Raw genomic sequence first — 26,546 nt, 5'->3', positions numbered from 1 at the left:
ATACACAAAAGGCCCTAGCACTGGAGAATTAATAGTACTGATAAGAAAATTTTACAAACAACAATGACTAATGCATGCTAACAACGTGATTTGTTTGGATTTGACTTATTTTGTCATATGAAACTAGCTATAGTGGTTTGTATCATTCAGCAAACAGTCCAGAAAACTAAACAGTGTTGTACCTGTAAGTATTTGGATGGGGATCTTTCTATCTATCTATCTATCTATCTATCTATCTATCTATCTATCTATCTATCTATCTATGTAGGTCTTTGGTTATTCGGGTTTTCTCCCACGTAAAATTGGAAGTGTCTTGGCGATGTTTCGACGAAGTCTCATTCGTCATCTTCAGGCTGGTGCTTTCAGCTTTTTTACGTGAGAGAAAACCCGAATAACCAAAGACCTACATACAAACACCTGTGAAAACCTCAGAAAACAACTATCTATCTATCTATCTATCTATCTATCTATCTATCTATCTATCTATCTATCTATCTATCTATCTATCCCATCTTTATTATTTTTACAAATAACTCAAGGCAGTGAACATATCCAGCACACCTTTATCCTCCTATTTTCCCCTGTGAGGTAGAGTTGGGCTGAAAGAGAGTGACTTGCTCAAAATCACCAAGCCAACATTCATGGCTAAGGTGTGACTCAATATCTCCTGGTGATTGGTACAAAGTCACCCCGTCGGCTTTTGTGCCTAAGGCAGGATTGAACTTGCAGTCTCCTGTCTCAAGGCAACAGGATTATTTTTTTTCCTTGAGGAAGAAGTTGCCTTTTGAAGAAAAAAGCACCTTTGACACAACTATACTCCGGATGACCGACAAGCTCCACAGTCACAGTCTCCTAATTTCTAGCCTGGTGCCTTAACCACCAGACCAAACTGGATCTGGAAAGATCAAAGCTGTAAAATGACATAGGCCACATCAAATCACTTCTGAATTATGTCAAAAAAACAAACAACCTCTGCATGAATGAAGTCAAATTTGACTTGAAACTGACTTTATTTTCTGCCTCCGTTTACAGCTTAGCCTTAGCATGTAGTATAAAGCTAACCAATTTTGCCTTGTTCAGTAAAACATGATCAATCACAACATAGCACAATGTGTGAATCAGCAAATACGAGGTGGGTAAACAGTGGAGTCTCAGAATTAACTTTGATGTTCCCCAAGAAAGATTAAGCATCTATTTATAATTAAGCATCTATTTATAATTAATACAAGTGCTGCTTTGCATGCCATCCTGGGACTTCCAAATTAACTCTCCCAAGGTCGGTGTTAAAGGCTAGGTGAAAAGTTGAACACAGCTTACATAAGGCCAGTTTGAAAGGCGTATCTGCCCATTTCTCTTGAGTAACATGCTTGAGCCTTGATAAACTAATCAGCAGTGCTGAAAAAAAAATAACCTTGTATTGTCATGGTTTTTGTTAACAGCCTGGCAACAGACAAACCGATTGACACAAATAAACAACTCTGTATCGGGACTATAAATCAATTAAAATATTGCTGCTGACAACTAACCATGGCATCCATCTACCCAGAGAGAAACAGGTTACATTACACCAGTACTCCTAGACTTACAGACTAATCTGCCCTCTGATTGCTTTGGGCAATTCATCATCAAAGGCCTCATTCTGATTAACCTGAATCTTGGAAGAAAGAACATTTCAACTCCCCGATAATCCCCAAATAACAATATCTGCTCTTGAAGTCTCAAACCACCCCAGAACTTTTCTTAAACTGGTCATCTTCTAAATGTGTGGATTTTAGCCCCCAGAGTTTCCTAGCCAGAATGCCTATATTTGAGAATGCTAGAGTTCAAGGCTACACATCTGGAATATACCAAGGATGAGGACAGCTTTTCTAGATGTAGTCTTAGAGACCAGTTTGAAGAATCTGAGGAAGAGAAAACTCAATTATCCTGTCAACTCTCCATGATCACTCAGCCTCAAGAAGTTTCCATTTCTGCTGCATTTTACAGCGGCTGGTTTCATTAAAGCATGACATTGAAAAATCTTTTGTGAATTGGTTCATGCTAAACCGTAAACCATGGATTACAAACAATGACTGGGTTCATATCTCATTCACAACCAAATCCAAAAACATACTAATCCTATAGCTCAGCTTCCTAATTTTCTCCTTGATGGGTACTCTTAAAGTCAAAGAAACTTGAAGCTAAGAGTCTTTGGCCCAGCCCACTGCTGAGCAGAAAAATCCAAATTAAAACATTCCTAATTGATGGCATTTTCTTAAAAACATCCATTGAAGGACAGCTCACTACCTCTCTGGATAATAGTTGCACTGGCAAATAGCTTTTTAATTACTGGGTAATTTTCCTTAACATTCAATCAGGATCTCCCTTCCTCTAACAGACGCCTTTGCATGCTTGTCGCTTTCTAGATGATTCCCCCTTAGATACTTGAAAAATACCATCATATCAATCACTGTATGTAAGGCTAAATCAATATCTCCTCTTAAGACTTAGTTTCCAAACCCTTCATTATTTCCAGCTCCTGTTCCTCAGGCCCAGCTTGACGTTCCTGTTAGTTTAACCACCGCAGGTTTCAAAACAATGACAGAAATTCAATACCTGAACCGGACCATGTTTATAGTAAACTAAAAAGGGGGCATACAAGATGCTTGATTGTTGAAAAGGCAACACATAATTTCAACCTTCTATTAAGAGGTGGAGTCACTGGGAGGGACAAATTGCAGAATACACAGTTTCTAAGCAAGCATTTGAAATTACACCTTCTTTCAACCCTTCTACATCATTGTCTTTGCCAATGTCACTGTTCTGATATGACTGACCCAGCAGCTTGTTCCAGGAGACTCAAATGTGTGTAGCAGACTGGAACAACCCAGATGTCAAGACAGCTTTATTAGCACTAGATATAAAGTCACAAAAGAGTCAAACAGCAAATATTAGGCGGAACTGTGGAGTCAGCATCAAGGACAGGAAATTGTTGTTACAAGAGAAAGTTAGCCAGCTTCAATGACATCCTGTACACTACATCCACTCCTTGGTAAGGGAGGGAGGGAGGGAGGGAGGGAGGGAGGGAGGAAGGAAGGAAGGAAGGAAGGAAGGAAGGAAGGAAGGAAGGAAGGAAGGAAGGAAGGAAGGAAGGAAGGAAGGAAGGTAGGTAGGTGGTGGTCTTGAAAAGCTAAGCAGTCAGATTAAGATGGACTAAGAACCTATACCATTTCTTCTCTGAAATGGTATAAGGTCTCCTGCTTGGGGGGGGGGTTGGACTAGAAGACCTTCAAGGTCCCTTCCAGCTCTATTCCGATTCTTCTTCTTCTTAAGAAGATTGTTTTGGATAAACAATCATCGGAAAATCGCAGGGCTGTAGCCTAGAATGGGATGCACATATCCCCACTTAAAAAAAAAGAATCATAAAAACTGCAATAGTAACTGCAACCAAACCTATACTGTTGCCATAGATAAACAAACAAACAAATAAATAAATCTCAACCCCAGTTGTGATAGTAAAATGTTACTATTATGAAAAAAATGCCACTGGCAGAAAGCTCAATAAAAATTTAAAAGCTCAATTTTTTCTTTGTTTTTAATTCATCAAGATAAAATTATTCCCTTTGCAGCCCTTCCATAATGTTTAAGTTAATTTACAAATCCATAATGCGTGAATATATATCTTCTTTCTTCATTATGACATTTCCAAGAATTAGCATTCTTTAAATCATATTATTTTACATAATTCTTACGGTATTGCATAGTAACAAAACATTGTTTTAAAACAGTTTGCCTGAAGATTAGCACATCCTGAAACATTATTTCTCTATAACCATATTGTCTCATTATTAAAGATGTAATTAATGACGTTAAGTCTTTCTCCTCTCTAATCACGTTGTTTGTACTCCTCATAATACTAGTCATATTTTATAGGGTTTTGATAACAAATGTTTCTCATTGCCAATTAATACATAAACTTTCAAAAGAACATTCTCAAAGTAATTAAAATTGGATACTGACAATAACAGAATACATTTTTGATGTGTTGTTTTCTGCCAGCCATCCAAATCAGTTTAAATCAACTACAACTATGTATATTTGAACCTTTCCAAACTCCCTGATCCAACAATCACATCAAAAACTGTATCACAAACCCAGACAGGACAACTCACCCTTGACCAACTCATTGTGGTCAATTCATCACTGCCAATTGGCCACAGGACAACTTGCGATGGCCAATTCGCCATGGGATAACTCACCACGGAACAATTCAATTTAATTATTATTTAAAAATAATTCTAAAAATGTTCTCATTTTTATCATTCACATTTCATTTTTGTCCATCCTTTGGCATCCTTTCTTTAATGACTACATTCCACCATTTCTTTGATTTTAGTGTAACTCTTGTTCCGTGGCAAATTTCCCAAGGCAAGTTGGCCATGGATGAGTTGGCTTCAATGACGTTGCCAGCACTGAAGTTCTCAGCCAACCAATTCCTTTCCCAAACACAGCTATTGCTCTAATAGGACTGTGATGAAATGTATTCTAAGTTTTCTACATTCATTTTCTTTGAAACCATTCTGTCCACGTTTCCTAATCAGAAAATCTAATAAGAGGAATTGTATCCCTGGGATTTAAAAGAAGCATGGGAAATCTTCTTTTAAATTAATGGAGAAAGGATGCCTAGTGAAAAGCAAAGCATTCACACATATTTAGATATGAGGATACATGTAAATAACCTTCTTTATATTGCTTAGTCCTCTCTCCAATAGTCAGAGAATGTTCACAGTTTCTTGGGCTTCCACTAAATTCTAACAGAAGTTGTCAGGAAGATATTCCAGCCAAAGGACTTTTCAAGACTGAGAAGTTAGGGAGCTGCAGAACGCTGAATAGAAGATTCAGCAAGGAAAGAGGCTTAAGGAATGTGTAAATGCTCTGCTTCGTAATTTAATAAGTGCAGGAACACAATTTTCCACCCAGAATTTCACCAAAGTTCTATTCTCCTGTAGAAGAAATATTGAAACACATTTTCTTTCATTAAGCTGAATGAGAACTAGTATAAAAGAAACAGAGAATTATTGAGCATAACACTAGAAATGAATTATTTCTACATCCACACCAGCACCCTAGGCTGGTCTTTAAATGTAAGCAGAATCAGACTTGATGAGGTCCTGACTGGGAAACAATCAGGAAAGCTAATTCAAATCAAAGAACTTCCTCAAAAGAAAAGGCAAAACATTTTGTTATTCTTGCCAAAATCGCAACGTGAAATCCTCACCACATTGGTCTGAAAAGGGATTCATGTCATCAGGATTTTTCATTTAATTACTGATTGTTTTCTTCTCAATCTAGATCACAGTCTTAAAATTGCCTGGTCTCTACTGATCCGTAGAGAACAACTCTTCAGCTATGTAGTAATTTCCATCCAAATTTGAGCTTCTATATTATCATGCATCCTTTCCTGCTGATTAGTCTAAAGAAATGAAAGGCTATTTTTCTCTTCAAGCAATGTCCCCGTCAACCTCTCAGATCTCTTTAGGCATTTGCAAAAGTAGGCCAGATCAAGGCAAGGGGCCATATTTAAAAGTGGTGAAAGAAGGCTCTGGAGACCTGCTCCAGACATATTAAGTAACAGGTTTAATCCGGCACAAAAAAATGTTCACAGCTGAAGAGATCATATAACCCTCAGACTGTACATTGTTCACCTAAAGAGACATTTCCAGAATATGATTCGTGATTGGCAAGGTTTTTTTTTTTCCCTTGACCTGCTTGATCTACAAAAGACCATTTTACACATTACCAAATGTCAATACGGACTGATACCCCTATTTCACTCACCCATCCCATAACTGGGCTATCCAAAAAGACGGCTGCGTGCACTTCTGTAGGAATTCTTACAGGCTGGAAGGAATTTTAGAGGTAGCAATGGAGGAGTTTTTATGAAAGTTTTCAGGGTTTGTCATAAATGCTCCATGCAGGGGGAAAAGTAAGAAAGTTGTACCAATAAAGGAGAATATTTGTAGCTCAGGGTTGAAATGAGGGGTCCTTAGTGCTCTCTGAACTTGGTTGTTTTCCTGAGGGCATTTCATTACCCAAACTAGGTAACACCAGCAGCACTAGATGCTACCTAGTTTGGTTAATGAAACCGCTGCAAGAAAACAACCAAGCTCAGGACTCCATAGTCCATCCTTCCTTCCTTCCTTCCTTCTTTCCCTTCCCTTCCCTTCTCTTCCCCTCAATTCCACTCCCTTCTAGCACTGATGATGTTACCTAGTTTGGGTAATGAAACGTTTGCAAGAAAATAACCGAGCTCAGAGAGCACCCAGGATCCCATAGTCTGTCCTTCCTTCCTGCCTGCCTTACTTCCTTCCCTTCACTTCCCTTCCCTCCCTCTCTCAATTCCACTCCCTTCTAGCACTGATGATGTTACCTAGTTTGGTTAATGTAACGTCTACAAGAAAACCACCAAGCACAGAGAGCACCAAGGATCCCGGTTTAATGTTTCTGTTCCGTTGACTGTTTCCCATCCTCTATTGCAATTGTGTCTACAATCAAGCTTTAAACATTTAAATAAATGCATCTTTTCCCCGATTTAGCTCTGCCACTTTTCTCTCACACGTTTTAGCTAGGAGATGCTCGAGAAGGGTAACTAGATTCTTTCCTCTATATAAAGGGCTATGAATACCGATGGTGTTTACTTTCTATGCTAAATACTGCATCTACGTAAAATCCAGAATACATCATGTGGTAGATGAAGCTATATCAGGGGTGGGTGCATGGAGGATTTACCACGAGAGCTGCAAAATCTCCACAGTTCTACTGCAAAATAGCAGTTCAGATGGAAAAGTATTAAGCGCTAAGAAAAAAAACGTGTCTGAGCATATGCTTCCATGGGGAATCAGGCCATGAGCATCACCAATGAATTCACTATCCTTCCATATTAAATCCCGTCCTGGATCAAACCTCCAAATCTTTCTTCTTTTCAACAGACTAGTTTTGGAAAAAGAAACGGGGAAAAGAAAAAGACGTTGGTTTCTTATTTTCATTGTTATTCAAAAATCTTTGCAGGGGTAAAAAAAAAAAAAAAAGGTCTGTAAATCTACCAACAGAAGTCTGGCTCAATTGTCTTCCTACTTAACAGTATATCTTATGACTATTCTATGCCATTTTAATCCACAAAACAGGCAGGTGGCATTAAAGAATTCTTCAACTGGTGTTTGTTTGTTTGTTTAAATGGATTGGCCACCCAACTCTAGTCAATTGAAAAATCAAAAGGAGCTTCTAGACACTGTTTCATCTGGTCTCTTTAGCATGGTATACATGTTAAGCCAGATGATAACCTGGTTTGCTTAGTTTGTGGATATACTTTCATATAAAACTCAGACAGTGTGATTTATAAACAATTCTTTATGTTTAGTGCCTTGGTCAAACTCAGATAACTGCAGATTATTCAATGAGCCATAATGAGCAGGGAGCTAGACTAGAAGACCTCCAAGGTCCCTTCCAGGTCTATTCTGATAAATTCTGAATCAGAGAGTTTTAGTTTATTTATTTGTTTGGTCTATTATGTTCTAGTCTATGTTTTATGTTCTAATATCAACATATAAAATGGTGAGTTCCACCCTTGGTTTTTAGAAAGATACACATTGCAGTATATCATCTCCTTGGTATTCTATTTGTCCAAGCAGTTAGGCTTTATTAATTTCAAAGTTTCTATATCCATTCTTGTAAACTGAATGCTCTTTTTTCCAACCTCACTATGGGATCTGGGGTCTTTAACAACAAGGAGTTGGAACAAATTAGTGTCTTCATGCAAACTCCATCCAACAATCTCTGAATTGCTTTGTGCTATTTCTTTGTTTCTCTTCCCCCCTCCCCCCTCCTTCCAGCCAATCCTAATGCATTTCTAATCACACATTTTATTATGCAGAACTTGTCATAAAATACATTACTGTGTAACCTTAAAAGGGCTCTCACCACAGAGAAATAGTGAAAGAATGGAGGAAAACTGAAAGAAATCAAAGCACCTACCCCTTTGTAAGTGCCTCCCCCCCATTTATGACTTATATATTCCTTCAAAAAGAAGAAATCTAATTTTCTCTCTGGGGCAAATCTTTTATTTCATAATGGGTTGCTTATCAGATATTTCACTTTAAAATTTGTTCTTGTTGTTCATTTGCTCTCTACTTCTTCTTTTTTACCATGGTTAATGTAGTTGTACCTTTACACGGACCTCATTTCTACAGAGGCCTTGTTGTTCTGCTATCTAGCCAATTTTTTTTTCACCCAGAGGCTGTTAACCAGGATTTTTCAATGTCATTTGGTGCCTTTCTCACTGCAGCAAATTATTTTTATAGATCATTCCAAAAGCCAACCCTTTCTTAGCATGGTTTCATTTCAACAATTTCAGAACTGTGTCTTCATTAAAACAGCTTTGCAAGTTCACATTATTGGGTTCCCCACTGGAGAAAGCAGCTTCAAAATGTTCAACGAATAAAATAGCTAAGACTTAAACTTGATTAATCTCATTAGTGAATGTTATTTTAAAAAAAAAGATAACAAAAGGCCTACTACAATGTGTTAAAAGTTTAAAAAGCCACTGCATAACTGAATATTGCAAGTCAACCCTTTTTGGAACTGGATGTCAAATTCACCCGTTTTTAATATGGAGATAAAGGACAAAGGAAATTGCTTTATGTCATGTCAGACTGCTCCATTTAAGATAGACATGCATGGCTATACACTTCTGGATTGTTCCCAAAGCTTTTCCAAACTTTTCATCAAATACTAAATTTTAATATGATGGAGTAGGACATGTAATGTAGAAGAAGGACAGGCAGAACTGGGGGCAGAGTCAAAAGAGGAATCAGCCTGGAGTCACTATGTTCCCACAATCGCTCTTGAATTCCAATTACTCTTACATAGCGCCAATTTAGTGCTGACCGTTGACTAAATTCTTGCATATAGAATGTGCAATAAATTAGCTTAACTGGAACTTAATCCGTGGTCCTCCTGATTCTTCACACCTGGCATATTATTGCATTATATGAACTATACTGAAGCATTTTCAACTCAATATAAAGGTTAATGAAATGAACTCAAATTTTGTCCTGGGCTACTTTTTTCTAACTACATCACCTAGCATCCCACTCAAGAGCAGTGTTTGGCCTGTAAAATGTTGGGCACCCAGTTTGAGAAATTATTCTCCCATCTTTGAAGCACAGAACAAACAGAGAGCATTTCAAGTCCTAAAAGAAGGATGAATAGGAAGAACCCTGAAGCTATGCATGGAAGGAGAGAGTTATTTATAGATCATCCCGGTCTATGCAGGTTTGGGATTGTAGACCTCCTTTATCATATGAATACTCTGGGCTTGGTTAAAAGCTTTGTACCTACAGTCTATGGTCCTGCTCCTATCTCATGTTTAAATGGATCAGTAGGGTCAGGAGCTTGCCAGGCAGTCTATTTTATAGCGACCCCCCCAAAAGGGTCATTTGACTCATCAATTTTAATTTAATAAACTGCAAGTTTAATTTATCCAAAATTAGATTCAGAAGAGCCTAAATTAAATTAACTCCAGCCAACTGCTTATTCAGATTTGATCTAGCCTACCCAATTTTGTATTGTCCTCACTATTCTTTCTACTGTTCAGTCCAAGTCATTAACAACAGTTTTAAAGAGCTCTGAACTCTAGATCAAACAATGCCCCATTCAATACTTCACAGTCCCTCAGCTGTCTGGTTCCATAACTCTGTGGTCAACAATCTAAGATCAAGTCTGTTGGCCAGTTTGTCACAGAAATGGAACATCTATCATTATGATGAAACATCTTAAACCGTGTTTTTTCTCTGCATGCTACCTAATGCATTACAGTGTAGAAAGATGCAAATCTCTCAATATCAAGGGAGATTTTGGCTTTGAAAATATAATGGAAGTTTTTTTGTGTGTGTGAGAGGCCACTGGTATTCCAGAGAGAGGGCACAGTAATTTAAAGGTCTTAATTCTTTCTCATTAAACTGTTCTTTTGTCTGTCCTTAAAATGAAAGAGCTTTAATCAACAAAGCAGCGCATCAAGCTCTGTTCTAATAAAATGAAAATTTGTCTGAATGCAACATCCCTTCTTAAGCAACCAATTTATTCAAGCAAAGAAATGAGCCAGGGATGTGAAATGGAAACATATCAGAAAACATGTAACGGGTAGAGGAGACTGTCATAGGCATGATCCAGCAGATCTGTAAGCATCTCTTATTAGATCACTTGAAACTGGTCCCTGTACGGAATACAAACGGATACACTCATTTATTTTACTCACACTGATGATGTTACCTAGAGGGGTAATGAAATATCTGCGAGAAAATTTCAAATTCTAAATTTCAGAATTCTGTGCAGGCAGAGTGGGTAGATGTGCAGTAGAGACCACTCAACTATTTCCATTTTGTTTTAAATGTGCAAACATTTTAATTTTTGAAAAGGAAAGAATTACCCAGACCTCAGGTTTCTAAGAACACCCACCCAGTCCTATTTAAAATGGAAAATTGCCTTAAAAACGTGTAAGTCAAAGAACTAGATAACCCATAGGGCAGACTTGTTGCCTGGGAACAGAAGCAAATAGTATTTGAAGGGGGAGACCTAGGTTTGGAAAGACAGGACCACTGTAAATGAAAGAGCAGGATGATTCATAGCACTTTCTGCCTTCCTATCAGTTTATATCATCAGCCAGATCATATAATAGAGCTTTTCCAAGGTTATAGATTAATAGATTTAGCACCTTAAAGGTCATCTCATCCAACTCTTTGATGCAACACCAATATTAATGCCACATAAAGGTTCAATGCTTGAATTTCTGCTTTCCCGCATTCTTCAATATTTCTGAAGACAGCTGATCATCTTCATAAAGCATTTTCAGCAGAAGAACAGCAATAGAATGAACAGGAGCTGCTAGTCATAACTCGGGTGTCCAAGCTTAAACTGATTTGCTTGCTTATTGTGAGTTATTATTATCAGTATTCATGCATTAATTTTCTGGGCAAAAAGCCCTGTTAAGATGGCTCGCCTATAAACTAAAAAAAACCCATACAATGCAATTAAAATCAGCTAATTTAAGTCTGTCAAACTCAAATCACAGTTTAAGCCCCTCTCAATCCAATACCACAAATCCACTAAAGGAAAGCAATTTAAAACAAGAGGCAGAAGCCAGACGTACAATTAAAAGATATAATTGTTGTTTGTTTCTTTGGGTAATGCAGTTTCCACCCTCACCATTTCTTGGGAGCCAGGGGCAAAAGGAGAAAATGTCTTAGGAGAACAGTTTATGCTGTTGCCACCAGAAAAACACTGTGTGTCAAAATAGTTTTGCTTCAAGAGTGTTTTGGCAAATAATGATGATCAACAACCACTGCTATAAAGATAAGTCAACAGAATCCTTCGACACCCATATAAATACTTGGTCCTCTTTAAAATTTGAGCTGAAACTCTAAAACTGCAGCTTAGTTTTCATTTACATACAGAGCAAGTGACATCCAGACTTCACACTCCAAATGATCACCATCTCAAGAAACAGAAACTGAAATAGCAGCAATGAACATCTTTAGGCAACCAATAATAATAGCCCCCCAAAAATAAATCTTTCCAAAACTCAAAATAGGACTGTGAGCTGCCTTTACCAACACACTAACCCATCATTATCTAACTTTTATTATTTATTATTATCATCTAATTGAATTATTCCATTTTTAAAGATTTAGATAACAAGCACAGAGTGTTCAGGCTGAGTTTGCCAGGAATAGCTGGTTAATTTGTGTTTCACTCTGTTGTGCAAACAAAAACAATGATTTATTAGGCAAGTAGATAAAAAAAAACTACAGATTTTTCCGGCATAATTAAGGCTGGAACATATGGCAGCATCTAATGCCCAACAAGATTTCAGTTAAGCTTACTTGCTGTTTGTCTCTTTGCCTTTCTGGAATGTGTCTTGGCAAAACAGAGGTGCATCCACTGAGTTGTATTTACTCTACTCTACACCTAGATGATGTATGGTTTAATAATTGCTGTGAAGTTTCAGAAACACACAAGAGACAAAGCTAAATAAGTAAAACAGAACTAACTATGGCATTGATGGATTGGCTGATTGACTGAAGAGATATCAGTCAATCATGAAGAGGTTGGCTAAACAAAAAAAACCCCATGCACTTCAACATCAAGGTGAAGTTAGCTGTTTTCAAGAGGTGCTATTTAATAACTGCATTTTTTTTTTTTTAGACAAAGCTAATAGGTTCGGGGCCCTGGTCCCGTCATTTATGAAAGGGTCAAAACTCAAAGAGCACCAAGATGAAGATATTCTCAGGTTGAATTCCAAGAGAAAACACAGAAAGATCCTTATCCAAAATCTGAATAGCTCTGTCTCTCAGGGGCAACAATTCCCTTTTATGCTATTGAATCTAAGCAAGAATTGCCACTTTCTCACTGTCTAAGGCTAATGACGGTGTCTAAAATACTCTCCTACAATGTAACCAGCGATCAATACTGGAACCATGCAGTAGAATTATGATAAATCATGGCAGAATAATATCCCTAATTTTTAAACTGAATACTATCCACCCATTTGTAAAGGGACTTTTTTTTTTAAAGGATGCTAAGTAGGCTAGTTAAGACTTGGGTTTTGCTTCAGCAAAAGGAATTCTTAAATTCAGCAACTCTGTTTCCCCCAAGTTAGTTCCAGGCATCCTGGACATTTCTACATTCTCCATCCTGCTTGCCTTAACTCTCCCCCAGGAACAGAATAGAATAGAATAGAATAGAATAGAATAGAATAGAATAGAATAGAATAGAATAGAATAGAATAGAATAGAATAGAATAGAATAGAATAGAACGGAATAGAATATAGAATAGAATAGAATAGAATAGAATAGAATAGAATAGAATAGAATAGAATAGAATAGAATAGAATAGAATAGAATAGAACAGAACCTTGGAGGTCTTCTAGTCCAGCTCCCTGCTCAAGTAGGAGAACCTATATCATCTCAGACAAGTGACTGTCTAACCTATAGACAATAGGCATATAGCATCTCCTCTAATACAAGTTATGATGTTGTCCTGTCTCTACAGCAGCTCCTGAAACCCAGACTCAGGATGCTTGATAGTCTAGCAGGAGCAGTCTTTAAAGATTGAAAGCCTTAATTTTCCCATGATGAAAACTCTTATTTTCTGTTTGCAGTTGAGAACGTTTAAATCCCTTTCCAATGTCCTACAAATAATCCCAAAGCTTTTCTTTGCTTTCACTTGCCATGTTTAAACACAGATATCTGATTTAAGCAACCACTCAAGAATGAATGGAGAGAGAGAGAAAGAGAGAGAGAGAGAGAGAGAGAGAGAGAGAGAGAGAGATCTGTCTTCCTAAACAGATTTGAACCCAGGCTTGTCACCTGTTTAACAAAGTTCATATCTTTAAAAAAATATTTTAAAAGCATAGGGAAAAAAAATACCATTTTACTCTAAAGCCAGAGACAACCAAAGCTTGCAAAAGAAATGGGAAAAAAGACCTGCCCTCCTAACTCCAGTCCAACAATAATATGTTTAAAGCATCACTCAATAGTCAAATATTCTGGGTGCATGGGATGTTCTCCTAGGCGAGATATTTCAGAAGCATTGTACCTAACTCGGGTGGGGTGGGAGATGTGTGAACCATTCTAAAACAGCCACATGATGAAGTCCGTAGCAGAGGGGAGACCTGAAGGCAGACTTCCTGCCGCATAGCAGTGCCTCTTTTTATACATCCACCGTGACTAGTGCAGAGAATGCTCTCCTCTCATTTGGGATGCAGGAAGTGTAATATATCAAAGCTTCCACCACTAGATAATTCCCCCGGCTTGTCTTGAGGGAAAGGAGGGGGAAAGAAGCCACATAGCCATCAGATTTCTCTCCAGCTAGTTTCTTACCTGAAAAGTAGAGAGAAGAACCTGCAAGCCACCACTTCCTTGCTCAGCCATGTTGCTACGCTTGAACCCACCCCAAAACTTTTAAATGCCAACAGAAAGTTTTTCCCCAACTGCTGTTGTCCCTGTCCTGATCAAGGAGAGCAGCTCAGTCCAGATCAGGAGAGAATTAAAAAAAGAAAGAAAGCAATACCGTTCTAGACTCCCACATACGAAACAAATACACATACAGACATAGGCATCAGCTTCCCACCCAGATCTCCTGTCTCTTTGCTGCTCTCCCAGTGTGGCGGAGAAATTAATTCCTATATAAAGAATCCAGGGGATTAAGAAAAGCTCTCAGCAAAAGGTCTGGGTGTTTAGTGCACCACCAGAGGCATGTAGGATAGCTGGCGAGGGGAAAAGCAGAGAAAGAGGCAAATTTGCATAGTCCTTCGGGCACAGGGACCGGACGGTTGAACTTGGCTGCCTGACAGGCATTCTCAGCTGACCGGCTGATCTGTTCCAGAGGACTTTCTGAGGCCATTTGGTGTGTCTGCTTCTGTCCCATGAAATCAGAGAGGCCTGCAGACGGACACGAGACACACAAGTCCAGGGAAACAGTGGGGCACAAAGAAGGGACACTGGCAAGCTCTTAAAGACACACTTCAAAATTAGGCTCACCCGTCAGACTCACTCTGGTTTTTTCGGTCTTGGTTTAGCAGAGTGGGCAAAGATGGATTGTACAGTCCAGTTGTTGTTGTTTTGACAGTGCCGTGTATGAGCCCAAGTAATTGGGGTTTGCTTAACAAATCACAATTACAAGCCACCATGCTTGTAGTGACATGGAGATCTTTGAAGGCACTCTTCAGGCTGGCAATAGTTTAATACATAGCAACTCACCCATTTGTACCTCCCTCAACTCACTAGTGAGTTTTAGTGAGGTCATCTTAGGGGCTCTAAGGCCACAAAGATGCCGTTTCTGGCTTCCCACAGTCTATGCCAATGACCAACAGGCCAAGTTCCTCAAAGCTGACCTTAAGGAGTTGGGAATTCTGGGAGCAGAACAGGCTGGCAAAGATTGATCAAGGACTGCTATGTAGCCAATGTTGCTGAAGAGCAAAAACAGGAGGACAGAAAAAAAAAGTCATCCCTCTGTCTTTCTGCAATTAGACTTGGATGAGTTGACCTTCCTTTCCCATTTTGTTTTTACTAGATAACTTCTCCATTACTTGCCTGTCTCTGTCTCACAGCTTCAGCTTCTGGAGCTATGAACCCGGTAGGATTAGAAAGGAAAAAAAAACTCTTAAAACTACATCTCTCTAACCAATCCCAGCAGAATTTAACTTGGAGAAAAATAACCCAGCTATCAATGATGTTGCCAGGGTCAGTCCTTGAAGTATCTGTCTCACCCTGACAAGACCCAGAAAGTCTAATAAAAGAAGTTTATGTAATAGCTGAGGCAGACTTGTGGGATAATGTTCTATTGTGAGCAAAGGGAAGGAAGGCTACAAAACCCTTTTAAGAACTTATAAAAAGCTTGGCTAGAACTCAACATGCTTCCCTGATTAATCTACTGGCTGCAAAAATGACTTTAGAGCTAATTAAAGGCAACTTAAAGAAGCTGTTGTGATGTTTTCTCTCACTTCCCACTTTCCCCATTCTACAGATAAATGTACCTGTCACTGAAGCTGGGTGAAGCCATCATTACCTAAAGATGAAAACAACAACAAACCCAGACCAATTGCCTAGTTTATGGATATCACATTTTCTTTTTCCTCACACCAAGGGTTACAAAATAGTACTAATCACAATTTCAATTCTTTTCAATTCGTAGGTCCTTTGCAAAACTCCAAAGCAAGCTCCCATTTCTCCAAAGTACACATCATGACGTTGTTCAATGGGTCTTGTGTAGGTTTAGTTTGTTACAGGAACCCAACCAACCAACCCAACTAATGCAGATATGTGCATTTAATGGAGACGGGGGTCATTAACTGGCAACATATCTGGGGAAAATATACTGGTGTAGGCTTTTATGAAGAGTATATGTTGTGCTGTGTTGCTCTTCAGGGTTTAGTGACCGGTCTAGACAAGGAGACCACTTTGCTTCTGGAGATGCCAGCCACTAAACCCTAAAGACCAATGTTGCCCAATATTCTTATTACCTTGAAACCAAATTTCACTTTCTGAAAATATACATAATATAGTGAAATTAGACCAGGTCTATTTTCCTTCCAGTTTCACAAACTAGGACTATCGAGATGGTCAATGGGATATATCTATCTACCTACCTATCTATCTATCTATCTATCTATCTATCTATCTATCTATCTATCTATCTATCTATCTATATTGACAGACAGACAGACAGACAGACAGACATCCCAAAGACTGGGTGATGGCCGCTAACTTAATTGGCTTTAAAAGGGGATTAATCTTGAAGACTCATTACTTCTGGATTGGGAAAAGCAGTTGCAGGAGAACAATGGAGGACAGAGGCTATATCCTACTATCTCCTGCCTGTATTCCAGATTCACTTGGTTGGTTCCTGATAAGACCCCAAATGTCGGACTAAAGTGAACCTTGACCTGATCCAGCAGGGCTGTTCTTATATTCTTAACACTTTTGCCCCAGTTTTCACTGTTAAAAAAAAGGTAAAGGAGTAATCAGAGAAGAATCATTATAAAATTTAAAACAATATATCAAACAGATTAAATACACATCGCAGCAAAAGGCTTCCTTTACAAGCCATCAAGAAGGATAAAAATAAAGACCATTACAAGCCTGACATAATAAAAAAAGTGTCTCATAGCCCATTTAAAGCTGGACAGGAATAAAGGTGGATCAATTGTCCCAAATGCAGAATTTTTATCAAAAGCATCTCATCTAACCTTAATTCTTCCCTTTCCAACTTTTACTAATCGAAAGCCAACGTGTAATTTCTCTCAAGCCAGGAGTGGATTCTGGGTAGGTGAATGTTGACATAAGGATAATTGTTCAGCTAACTTAGCCTTAAGGACTTTTTAATTCATCACCAGCAGCGTTATACAAAGTGCAAATGCATTCCTGTGCTACCTTTTTCCCAATCCCTTTTTTAAAAAGGTAATTTCATCTGAAAATAGATGGGATATATATATATATATATTTTAAAAAAAAACCACCAGGTTCTCTGCTAGCAATCAGTTCTACAGATTTACAGAAAGGCAACTGCTTCTGAATTTCTTGTCCACATGAATATTCCTAAATAACTCAGGAAAACACAACTGCGATTGCTGATGGAGCTTTGATCTCCCACTGAATCTGATTTAAGAGTTTTACCTCCTCACCATCCCAACAGAGTAAATGGGGCTAAAAGGTTAAACTGTTGATTTCAAATGAAGCATTTTGACTGGGATCAATTTATTCTCCTTTGACCCGGGCAGGTTGTCAATAGACTACAAAAATAGTTTGGGTTAGACTCTTGTTCATGTCCCATTAATGATAAGCCTGTCTTATTTAAAAAGAAAATGAAAATAAAGCATGGACCCATCCTCTTGGGAGCTTGATTGTCAGTCAACAAATGGAATCTGTTCCTCCATAGTAATGAATAAGGCACCATTTTTTTATTTTATTTTATTTATATTTTGTGTTCCCTAGACTACCCAACATCAAAGATGAAACCAGTCTGAGCATAGCAAAACTCAAAGATGTGGTGCAAGATCAGAAAATGTGGAGTCACCTGACCCAGACAATTGCCAAGAGTTGGACACGAATGAATGGATAACTTCAAAATCAGATCGCCCATCTCCCTTAATTAATGTGTGCTTAATTGGTCAGTCTTAGGAAAGGGGAAATATTTGCTCTTCAATAGTACCCCCTCCTCTTCCTTCAAGGGAACATGAATTACCAGGGACTACGTGGGCAATCCCTGCCACTTTATTAACAATTGTATGAAAGTGGCTTTCCATTACCTTCCTGTGGAATGACTTCTGTTTTGAAAACGAGGAATTTTTGGCAAAGTATTATTTGGAGATTTTTTTGATTAAGCAATACATTGAAGTATGTATTAGGAGTTCTGGTGGCACAGTGGTTGAAGTGCAGTATAGCAATAGCATTTAGACTTATATACCACTTCATACTGCTTTATAGCTCACTCTAAACGGTTTTCAGAGTCAGCATATTGCCTCCAAAAATATGGGTCCTCATTTTACTGACCTTGAAAGGATGGAAGGCTGAGTCAATCTTGAGCCAACCTTAAGCTCCTGGTTACTGCATTCTAACCACTGCGCAATCATGGCTCTACTCTGCCCACAGCCTGGAGTTCAATCCTGACAGAGCTCAAGGCTGACTCAACCTTCCATCCTTCCAAGGTCAATAAAATGAGGACCCTGATTTTTGGGGGGCAAGAACTGCTTAGAGAGGGCTGTGAAACACTGTGAAGCAGTATATAGGTCTAAGTGCTATTGCTATTGAAGTATTAACCTGGATCATCTCTGCTCAGCTTTTATGAGATCAGCTTGGTCAGCTAGATGTTGGGATAAAGTTAAAGCTTGCCTGAGTTAGACTCAGTCCTTGATGATTTCATGCCCTTTTCTTGGCAATAATAAAAAGGTGGTTTCCATTATCTTTTTCCAGATTTTTTTCCCCAGTCTAGACTATTACGGTGGAGCTTCCTGGTGACCTCCTATACAAGTGCTAAATAAGCTCAAGCCTGCTTCACTTCCACATCCAGATGGTCAACCAGGTGGTACCTCCAGCTGAGAGGCTACATGAGAAGAAAGATTCAAGGCAAATAAAAAGCGTCTGATAAGAAGCATTGATAGACTCCTCAGGCTTAGGACAAAAAAAAAAATAACACTATGAATAACAACGATATATAAGAATGAAGCTTAAATAAAGGCGTAATTGATTTCAAAGACTACCTAAAAGAAAATTTCTAGTAATTGATCGACCTTCTAAAAATTTCTTCCTTGTAAATAACCAAGTTAATGTTTCTGAGGGCAGCCTTTCTGCTAAAGGTGCACCCCATCCAAGGTGTTGATAATATAATAGCAAGCTAAAACTCCTGCACGGAAAACCTTAGACATAAGTGCATTTCAGATTAATTCAAATCACCGTAAGAGATGCTCACCAACGTTGTTTGTATCGACCATAATTGAAAGCAACTTTAAGAATGGAGATTCATTTGTAAAATATAGCTACAACAGGATTACCCGTGGAACAGCTGTACCCCGGGGACTTTGGCAATAATCCAGCAATGCTGCTTTGCTGTGTAGTGAAGAGGTACAAACTGAGCGAAGTCTACTGTCTATGCCTTATTTGATACAATTAAGTAATACAAGAATACAGAAGATTAACAAACCGTTTATGAACAAATAGCAAAGGAATCACAGACTAGTAACAGCATCCATACAAATTACGTGAGAGGGGCAAGGGAACCGCTACAGTGCTTAAGCTAATGCCAAGGAACATGTCTGCATCTGTTCTTCTATTTCAAAACTGCGTTTATCAGTAATTCCATGACTGATTCAAGTATGTTACAATATTTACAATATAGACTTCAGTGATTTTTTTATTATTATTATTTTTTGCATACATATACATTTCAGTTCATTGGCTCTCTGTCTTACCTATGTCACAGAATAGCTATGTAGGATGGAGAAAAATGCATCCAATATATATTACCCCATGAATCCTGGTGGTGCAGTGGTTAGAGGGCTGAAGGCTAAAACATATGAAGAACAGTTTCAGGAATTGGGTATCTCTAGTCTAATGAAAAGAAGGACAAGGGGTAACATGATAGCAGTGCTCCAATATTTGAGGGGCTGCCACAAAGAAGAGGAGAGTTAACCTATTCTCCAAAATACTTGAAGGCAGGACAAGAAGCAATCGATGGAAACTTATCCAGGAGAGAATTAACCTAAAAAGAAGGAGAAATGTCCTGGCAATGAGAACAATTAATCAGTGGAATAGCTTGCCTTCAGAGGTTGTGGGGTTTTTAAAGAAGCAAATGGACAGCCATTTATCCAGAATGGTATAGGGTCTCCTGCTTGAGCAGGAGGTTGGACTAGAAGACCTCCAAGGTTCCTTCCAACTCTGTTATTCTGTTATTGCTATTGCCATGTTATTTGGAGAAAGGACAGGTTAAATTTGAGAGAGAGAGAGAGAGAGAGAGAGAGAGAGAGAGAGAGAGAGAGAGAGAGAGAGAATAGCCTATAGCCCATCACAGGTCTTTTGCATACAAACCATTCTGTGCATATACATACAAAAACACATGCCCAGTTCCCTACAGAATAGGAAAACTACAACTTGAGGAGTTAAAAAGGATTTTTAAGAGCTTTGCAAGTGCATGTAATGGACTCTTCAGCAAAGCAGAGGGGGAAAAAAAGAGTAGAGCTTAGAGTCATTTTATGACAACATTGCCTTTTATGAATACATTTTTAACACTGAGTTCGCTAATCACATTCAGGTATTGATCATTACAGCATTGTTAACCCAACAGAAGACCGTCTTTGAAATCATAAAAATCTAAGGGGTGTCTTAAAGAAAAGACTGATGGGTTCAGCAGATCAATTTTCACCACAGAGAAAAGAAAGCATAAATCTCACCAGGTAGGGGTATAAATATGTGTTATGCACATCACGACGAATTTCTGACTCTGTCAGTTTCCTAGGAAATCTGCCAACTGCCAGTCATCATTCATAGATGGGGCAGCAAACGCCAGAAAACTAAGAAAATGTAAATGGAAAAACCTATAGGGGCAGCTAGGAAAAATGAATGCAAACCTGCTTTTTCTTTAAATTCAGGTAAAAAAAGAGAGTGAGAGAGAGAGAGAGAGAGAGAGAAAGAGAGAGAAAGATTTCAGCAACATGACTTTACAGTGCCTAGAGCTTAAAAAAAGCTTGGGAGTCATAGGTAACCGATATTGTTAGTCCTGCAATAAAACAAGACAAACCAGTTACAGATGACATCATAAATTCCTATCAATCTAACACAATGATCTGCAACTCTTCCCCAGTGAATGGCCTTTAAAGGGTTCATACGGCTATTAATAATTTACCTGTAAGTCAGTGAAAAATCCAACCATAGACAACAAACTTTAAAAAAAAAATGATAATGATGCAGCCCTTTACCAGGATTAAGACTTCCATCCTATAATCCTTGGAGAAGAAGAGAAACACTCCAGAGATCACCAAGTTGAAGACAGAGAGACCTCAGGAGAGAACATCCAACTTGGATCAAGCTTCCATATCTAGATCCTGGGGAAATTTAAATATGGCAGGTCCTTCTGACATTAGAAAGAAGGACAGAAAGCACAGAAAAAGTAGACAATCAACCTGTAATTCCCAGGCAAATAGCAACACAAGGTCCACACAAGTTGGGGAGAAATTTATTTCAAGATTTAATGTGAGTGTATTCCATCCTGAATCTTTCAAACAAGACACGCTTGAAATTCAGCTATCATCCCAAATGCACAATTGTCTGACTTTTCCATGCAATTTACTATTTTTCTAAAAAGCCAAATTTATATGAAGGAAAATCTTGATAGATGTGCTGCCCCTCTATCAAAGAGCGCGCATGCACACACACACACACCCACAAATAACTCTAGAATATGTGTTTGTGTGTCTTTATTCATCCTCCATATCCTGACTGTAGTTTTTCCCTCCAAATCCTGACAGTAAAGGAGGGAAGGAGGGAGGGAGGGAGGGAAGGAGGGAGGGGGAGGGAGGGAGGAGGAGGGAGGAGGGAAGGGAGGGAGGGAGGGAGGGAGGAAGGAAGGAAGGAAGGAAGGAAGGAAGGAAGGAAGGAAGGAAGGAAGGAAGGAAGGAAAAGGGAGACAGGGAAAGAGAGAGGGGGGAAGGAGGGAGGGAGGGAGGGAGGGAGGGAGGGAGGGAGGGAGAAAGGAAGGAAGGAAGGAAGGAAGGAAGGAAGGAAGGAAGGAAGGAAGGAAGGAAGGAAGGAAGTCACAGTAAAAGACCAGTTTCTATGGCTAGTGTGAGGTCACAAAGAATTTGGCTCAGCTCACTACCCTTTTTATCTTTCTAGAGTAGCAGGTAAGTTTGTTCAGTGAACGGGTTAATATGAATAACTCTTATTTCATACCATTTATAGAAGGGGGTTCAATTTTCATAAAAGGCTTCCTTTAACTTTTTTACCATCTCATGGTTTAATAATACATTCTATCAATTTCACCTTTTTTAATATCCACATTTTGAGCGAACTCCCTCTATCCTTTTAATAGCAAAAGGCATTACTACCACTATTATTAGATTCCATGCTAACACTTGAACTATTGATGTATGAAATCTTTAATAAATTCTTAACAGAGGGATTACAACATTTGATAAACTCAAATTTCATTTAGCCATGAAGTTCATTGATGACCGTGGGCAGTTGCCAACCTTCAGCCTAACCTACCTTGCAGGATTGTCATGGCAATAAAATAGGGATAGCTCCTTGGGGACAAGCTGGAATATAAACTAGATATAAGTCCTCCAGGCTATTGCCTTTTCAGTTACTTGAAGTCTACTCTTGGATGTTTCATGTTACTCACTTGAAATCTGAAGTCCTGTTCAATTGGTTTTCTTATGCTAAACTAGCAAAAGTATAGATAGGTACAACGTGATTAATGACAGACAATAAAAATAATAAGAGGGTAGAAAACTGCCATCATAAAACACTGGCAAAAGAAAACTATGCTGGATTTCAGGAGTGTAAATTACTAAATTTAAGGGAGCTGTGCTAATTAAAGGGCTGCCCCAAAGAAGAGGGGGTCAACCCATTTTCCAAAGCACCAGAAGGCAAGACAAGAAACAACGGATGGAAACTAATCAAGGAAAGAAACAACTAGAACTATCTATTAAAGTTCCAGAGCTGTCTACAAGAACACGTGTGAGTGAAGAAGAAAGTTAAAAAGAAAAAAGGGAAAAGGGAAAAAATAAAATAACTATTTTTAAAATGGGAAGCAAGCTTTTCTACTAAAATTACAAAGTACTTTGAAGTAAATGCAATTCATAAAAGATTAAAATACCCAGCAGCCAAATGTATTCATTGCCTCTTTTTCCTCTGTTCACTGGTACAATCTCTGGTAAACTCTCAATTATAACAAGAATCAGTCTTTCCTGCTTATGTTGCTCTCTAAAGCACAATGAATATCAGGCTGAGCGAGCTTCCTTCTCCATTTCTGCAGGGCCAATAATATTTCCATTTTTTTCTAGCATTTCCCCCCCCCCCTTTCTTTCTTTCTTTCCCGCTCTCTCTCCAACATCCTCTTTGATCTTGCTTCCTGCCGGGCAACTGACAGCTCATTTTGGTTAACATTCCAAAGTGGTAGGTTGCAATGAGCTTTTGAAATTAGGCCAATAGCTGTATAGGGCCCCTGGGGGGGGGTCTGCATTGCCCAGCCCATTGTACACTGATGGTTCAATAAATGGTGATCATTTGGAATGAATGCATTTCAGATGGCAAACAGGCCATAATGGAGACAAATTGTCACCCACCTGGGCTTGCTTACGTACTCAAAGTTAAGAATCTTCATAGTGGACTAAAACCATCATGAATTCATCAGCGTGCCTCTAAGGCTAAAGAAGTACAGAATATTTCAACCCAGCTTGAAATGGAACAGCTGAAACTGCATCAAAAGGCTTAAAAACCTTTTATTATTGCAGATGAGCAAATACAGCTGAAGCATAGCACAGCACACTCAATAAAGTACCGTGCAGCTATTTTGCAGGGCTAAATGTAGCTGCAAGATTGATAATCAACCATGTACACATTAGAGAACCTGTGGGCAAGACGAATCAAATTCCATTTTTTCCCTATTAAAATGGCAACGCACTATAGTTGGTGAATTAAGATTATGTGCTGAATAAAAGCATAATCGGGTTTTTCCTTACAAAAAAGGAGCTTTGTTTGAGATTGTTGTTGAGCTTTTGATTGCTGTTGTTGTTTGCAAAATGTCAAGACTGGTTCTATGATTTTGAAAATCTTGAAACAAAAACTAATGGAACTTCCTCTTTCCTGGAGGAAAAAAGTCGTAACTTGGATCGTTAATTGTAAATGAAGGTGATGATGATATATAGAGAAGCATTATGAAGAGAGCTGTATGAAAGGAAAGGAAAGGAAAGGAAAGGAAAGGAAAGGAAAGGAAAGGAAAGGAAAGGAAAGGAAAGGAAAGGAAAGAGTTTATAGAATGCAAAACCACTGCAATCAAAACCACCTTATCTTTTAGAAGAAATTTCAAAGACATGCTCTCTTATCAAATGGAGTAAAAACTTGTGTGTAAAAATACAGGAGAAATTTCAGCACAATCCTAGCACAAAGAGACATGAAACAACATCCTACTTAGAGAAAAACTAACCTGAGCCACAGCTTTCTGGCCCTTCAGACTTGTACATTTTTATATAACTACTGTATATTTGGGAAGGGGGGAAGTAACACTAATTAAAACTATGGAGTCCCTGCCTACCTAGCCCAGAAATTGACTCCAAACTGGAGAGCAGTATCCCCCCTTAAGAATTCAGCTGTCTTTTCCTTGCACCACAACTGTATTCATTTTATTTGAGACAACAGCTGCTTTAGAATGTTTCACCCTTGGCTGCTGGCATGATCAAGCTTGAAACAGGCTGTAATGGGAGCTCAGGTTGCACGGCAGATTCTGATTTAATGCCTAGCATATTTTATTAACAGTGCAACGTTTATTGTATTTATTGATTTTTATTCCAACAGACATTTTTATTGCAGGAGCTAAATAAAACACATTTCCTGACTCTTCCTGCCTATCCTATCTGCAGAATTTGAGTTTATTGGGAGGATCGTGAAGAAGATGGCACCAGGGTTTTCTTGATTCGGTCATTCAAACCACTGGCCAACATTCTCCCAAAACACCTTTCTGCAACCAGAAAGAGGGGGGAAAAAATCAATCTGTGCTTAGCGGTAAACAACAGACCAAATTAAAATGTCTTCTATTGTAGCACTTCCCTACCTCTTTTTCTGGTCTTTGAGAGCTGCTAAATGGCATGGTGCTGTTGCCTTGCCCATACCGGTGTCCTTCAAATGATGGCTAGGTAACAACTGTGCCAAGTAAAAAAAATGTCTAGGGCAGTGGTGGCGAACCTATGGCACACGTGCCAGAGGCGGCACTCAGAGCCCTCTCTGTGGACACGTGCGCCATTGCCACAGCCCGCCTCCCCCCACAACCCCCTCATCAGCAGCCCCCCAGAGGAGAGTCACCCCCAAGTGCAGCCCGCACAGAGCAGCGCAGCCAAGGGCATGACAGCCAGGCAGCGGGGACAAGACTCCACCCTCGCACCCCGTCACGCACAGTTGATGCTGCGGGGCACGGGCGGAGGGTGTAGCTGTCATGGTGCTGCTGGGCCACCTGGGCAATCGGCGGGCTTTGGGGGCAATGGGTGGCCCTGCGGGTGGGTGGAGTGGGGTGGGAGGGTGGCACAGGGGCACAGGGTGGGGGCAAGGGCGGTTTTTGGGCACTTGGTCTCTAAAAGGTTCGCCATCACTGGTCTAAGGAGATTCTCAACCATCCAGCTCCTGTTTGTCCCAAGGTGCTTTTTCCAAAAGGCAACTGGACTTTCTTGTTCATTTGTTTTTTTCTTTTGAAAACATTTTGCCTCCCACCCAAGAACCTTCTGGATGGAGTTAGAACTGAAGAAGCTTCTTGGACGAGAAATGTTTTCAAAGAAAAAACAAACAAGGAAGTCCAGTTGCCTTTTGGAAAAAGCATGCTGGGTCAAGTAAAAAAAAAAAACAACAACAACAACCCCAAACTCTATACCCTTCATGTATTTTGAATCAAATACCAGGAAGAACTCAGTAATTGTGCTACATTCCAAGCCTGTTTTCACTCACTTGTTCTCAGATATAAACCGTGTGAATCTAATCAAAGTTTCTGCCCAAAACAGCTCAAATGTTTAATGCAAAGAATCCAAGCATGGCAGAAATATTGTTTATATTTTATAAAAATGATCAGAATTCTGTGTCCCTATTATTTCCCAAATAGGGTTTTTTTTCTTCAAATCTTCAATATCATGAGGCATAAAAGTATACATTCCTTGGATGGCCTTTTTTTCAATATAAGTACAACCTTCCTAATAAAAGTGGGACATGGAGAAACCTAAACAAACGCTATTCTATATTCTATATTCCCTCTCTCACACTTCACACACACACACACACACACACACACACACATGCCTTCTCTGCATTTATAGCAGTTTGAGGAAGCTCCAACAACTTTTATCAAAGTTAATATTTTCCAATATTTAAGACAACTACCTGGGAAATTAATTAACAATTAAAGAGAAGTGTGGAAATGTGATAGATCTCCATACCACACACAATTGCATCCATACCCTGCACTAAGGCAAAACAAAACAAACATAGTAATAATAAACAAATAAATAAACCAACAAACATAGAATACCACTGAGTTGCAATAAGTGCATTAGAAAAGCTGAAGGACCAGGTGAGAGACAGATCATCATGGAGAAAACCTATCTATGTGTTTGCTAAGAATCTACTATGACTTGATGGCATGCAATCATCAGAATAATACAGGAATTCACCCATTGTGGTTTGTAACTTTGCAATGTATGGCTACGTATAGTATGTAAACCTAGTCAATTGTCAACAAATCATGGTTAGAAATCATACAGCAA

General features: G+C 38.9%; 1 protein-coding gene across 3 annotated transcripts in view; it reads right to left on the bottom strand.

Moving 5' to 3' along the window:
* The window catches only part of AGBL1 (ATP/GTP binding protein like 1), a 266,603-nt gene extending 252,325 nt beyond the window's left edge, over window positions 1-14,278 (bottom strand). For all 3 annotated transcript variants that reach the window (XR_005558631.1, XM_039359254.1, XM_039359255.1), the window contains exon 1: window positions 13,915-14,278. Coding sequence is in view for 2 of the 3 variants with exons in the window: in XM_039359254.1 (XP_039215188.1) it covers window positions 13,915-13,965 (51 nt within the window). In the remaining variant the exon portion in view is untranslated. The remainder of the gene's footprint in view (window positions 1-13,914) is intronic.
* Between the last annotated feature and the right edge of the window lie 12,268 nt (window positions 14,279-26,546).

Source organism: Crotalus tigris, unplaced genomic scaffold, assembly GCF_016545835.1.
Source record: "Crotalus tigris isolate CLP2741 ecotype Arizona unplaced genomic scaffold, ASM1654583v1 scf7180000019068.10715455, whole genome shotgun sequence".
Lineage (NCBI taxonomy): Eukaryota > Metazoa > Chordata > Lepidosauria > Squamata > Viperidae > Crotalus > Crotalus tigris.
The sequence above is the reverse complement of the archived record's forward strand: the minus strand, read 5'-3'. Positions and strand labels throughout refer to the sequence as shown.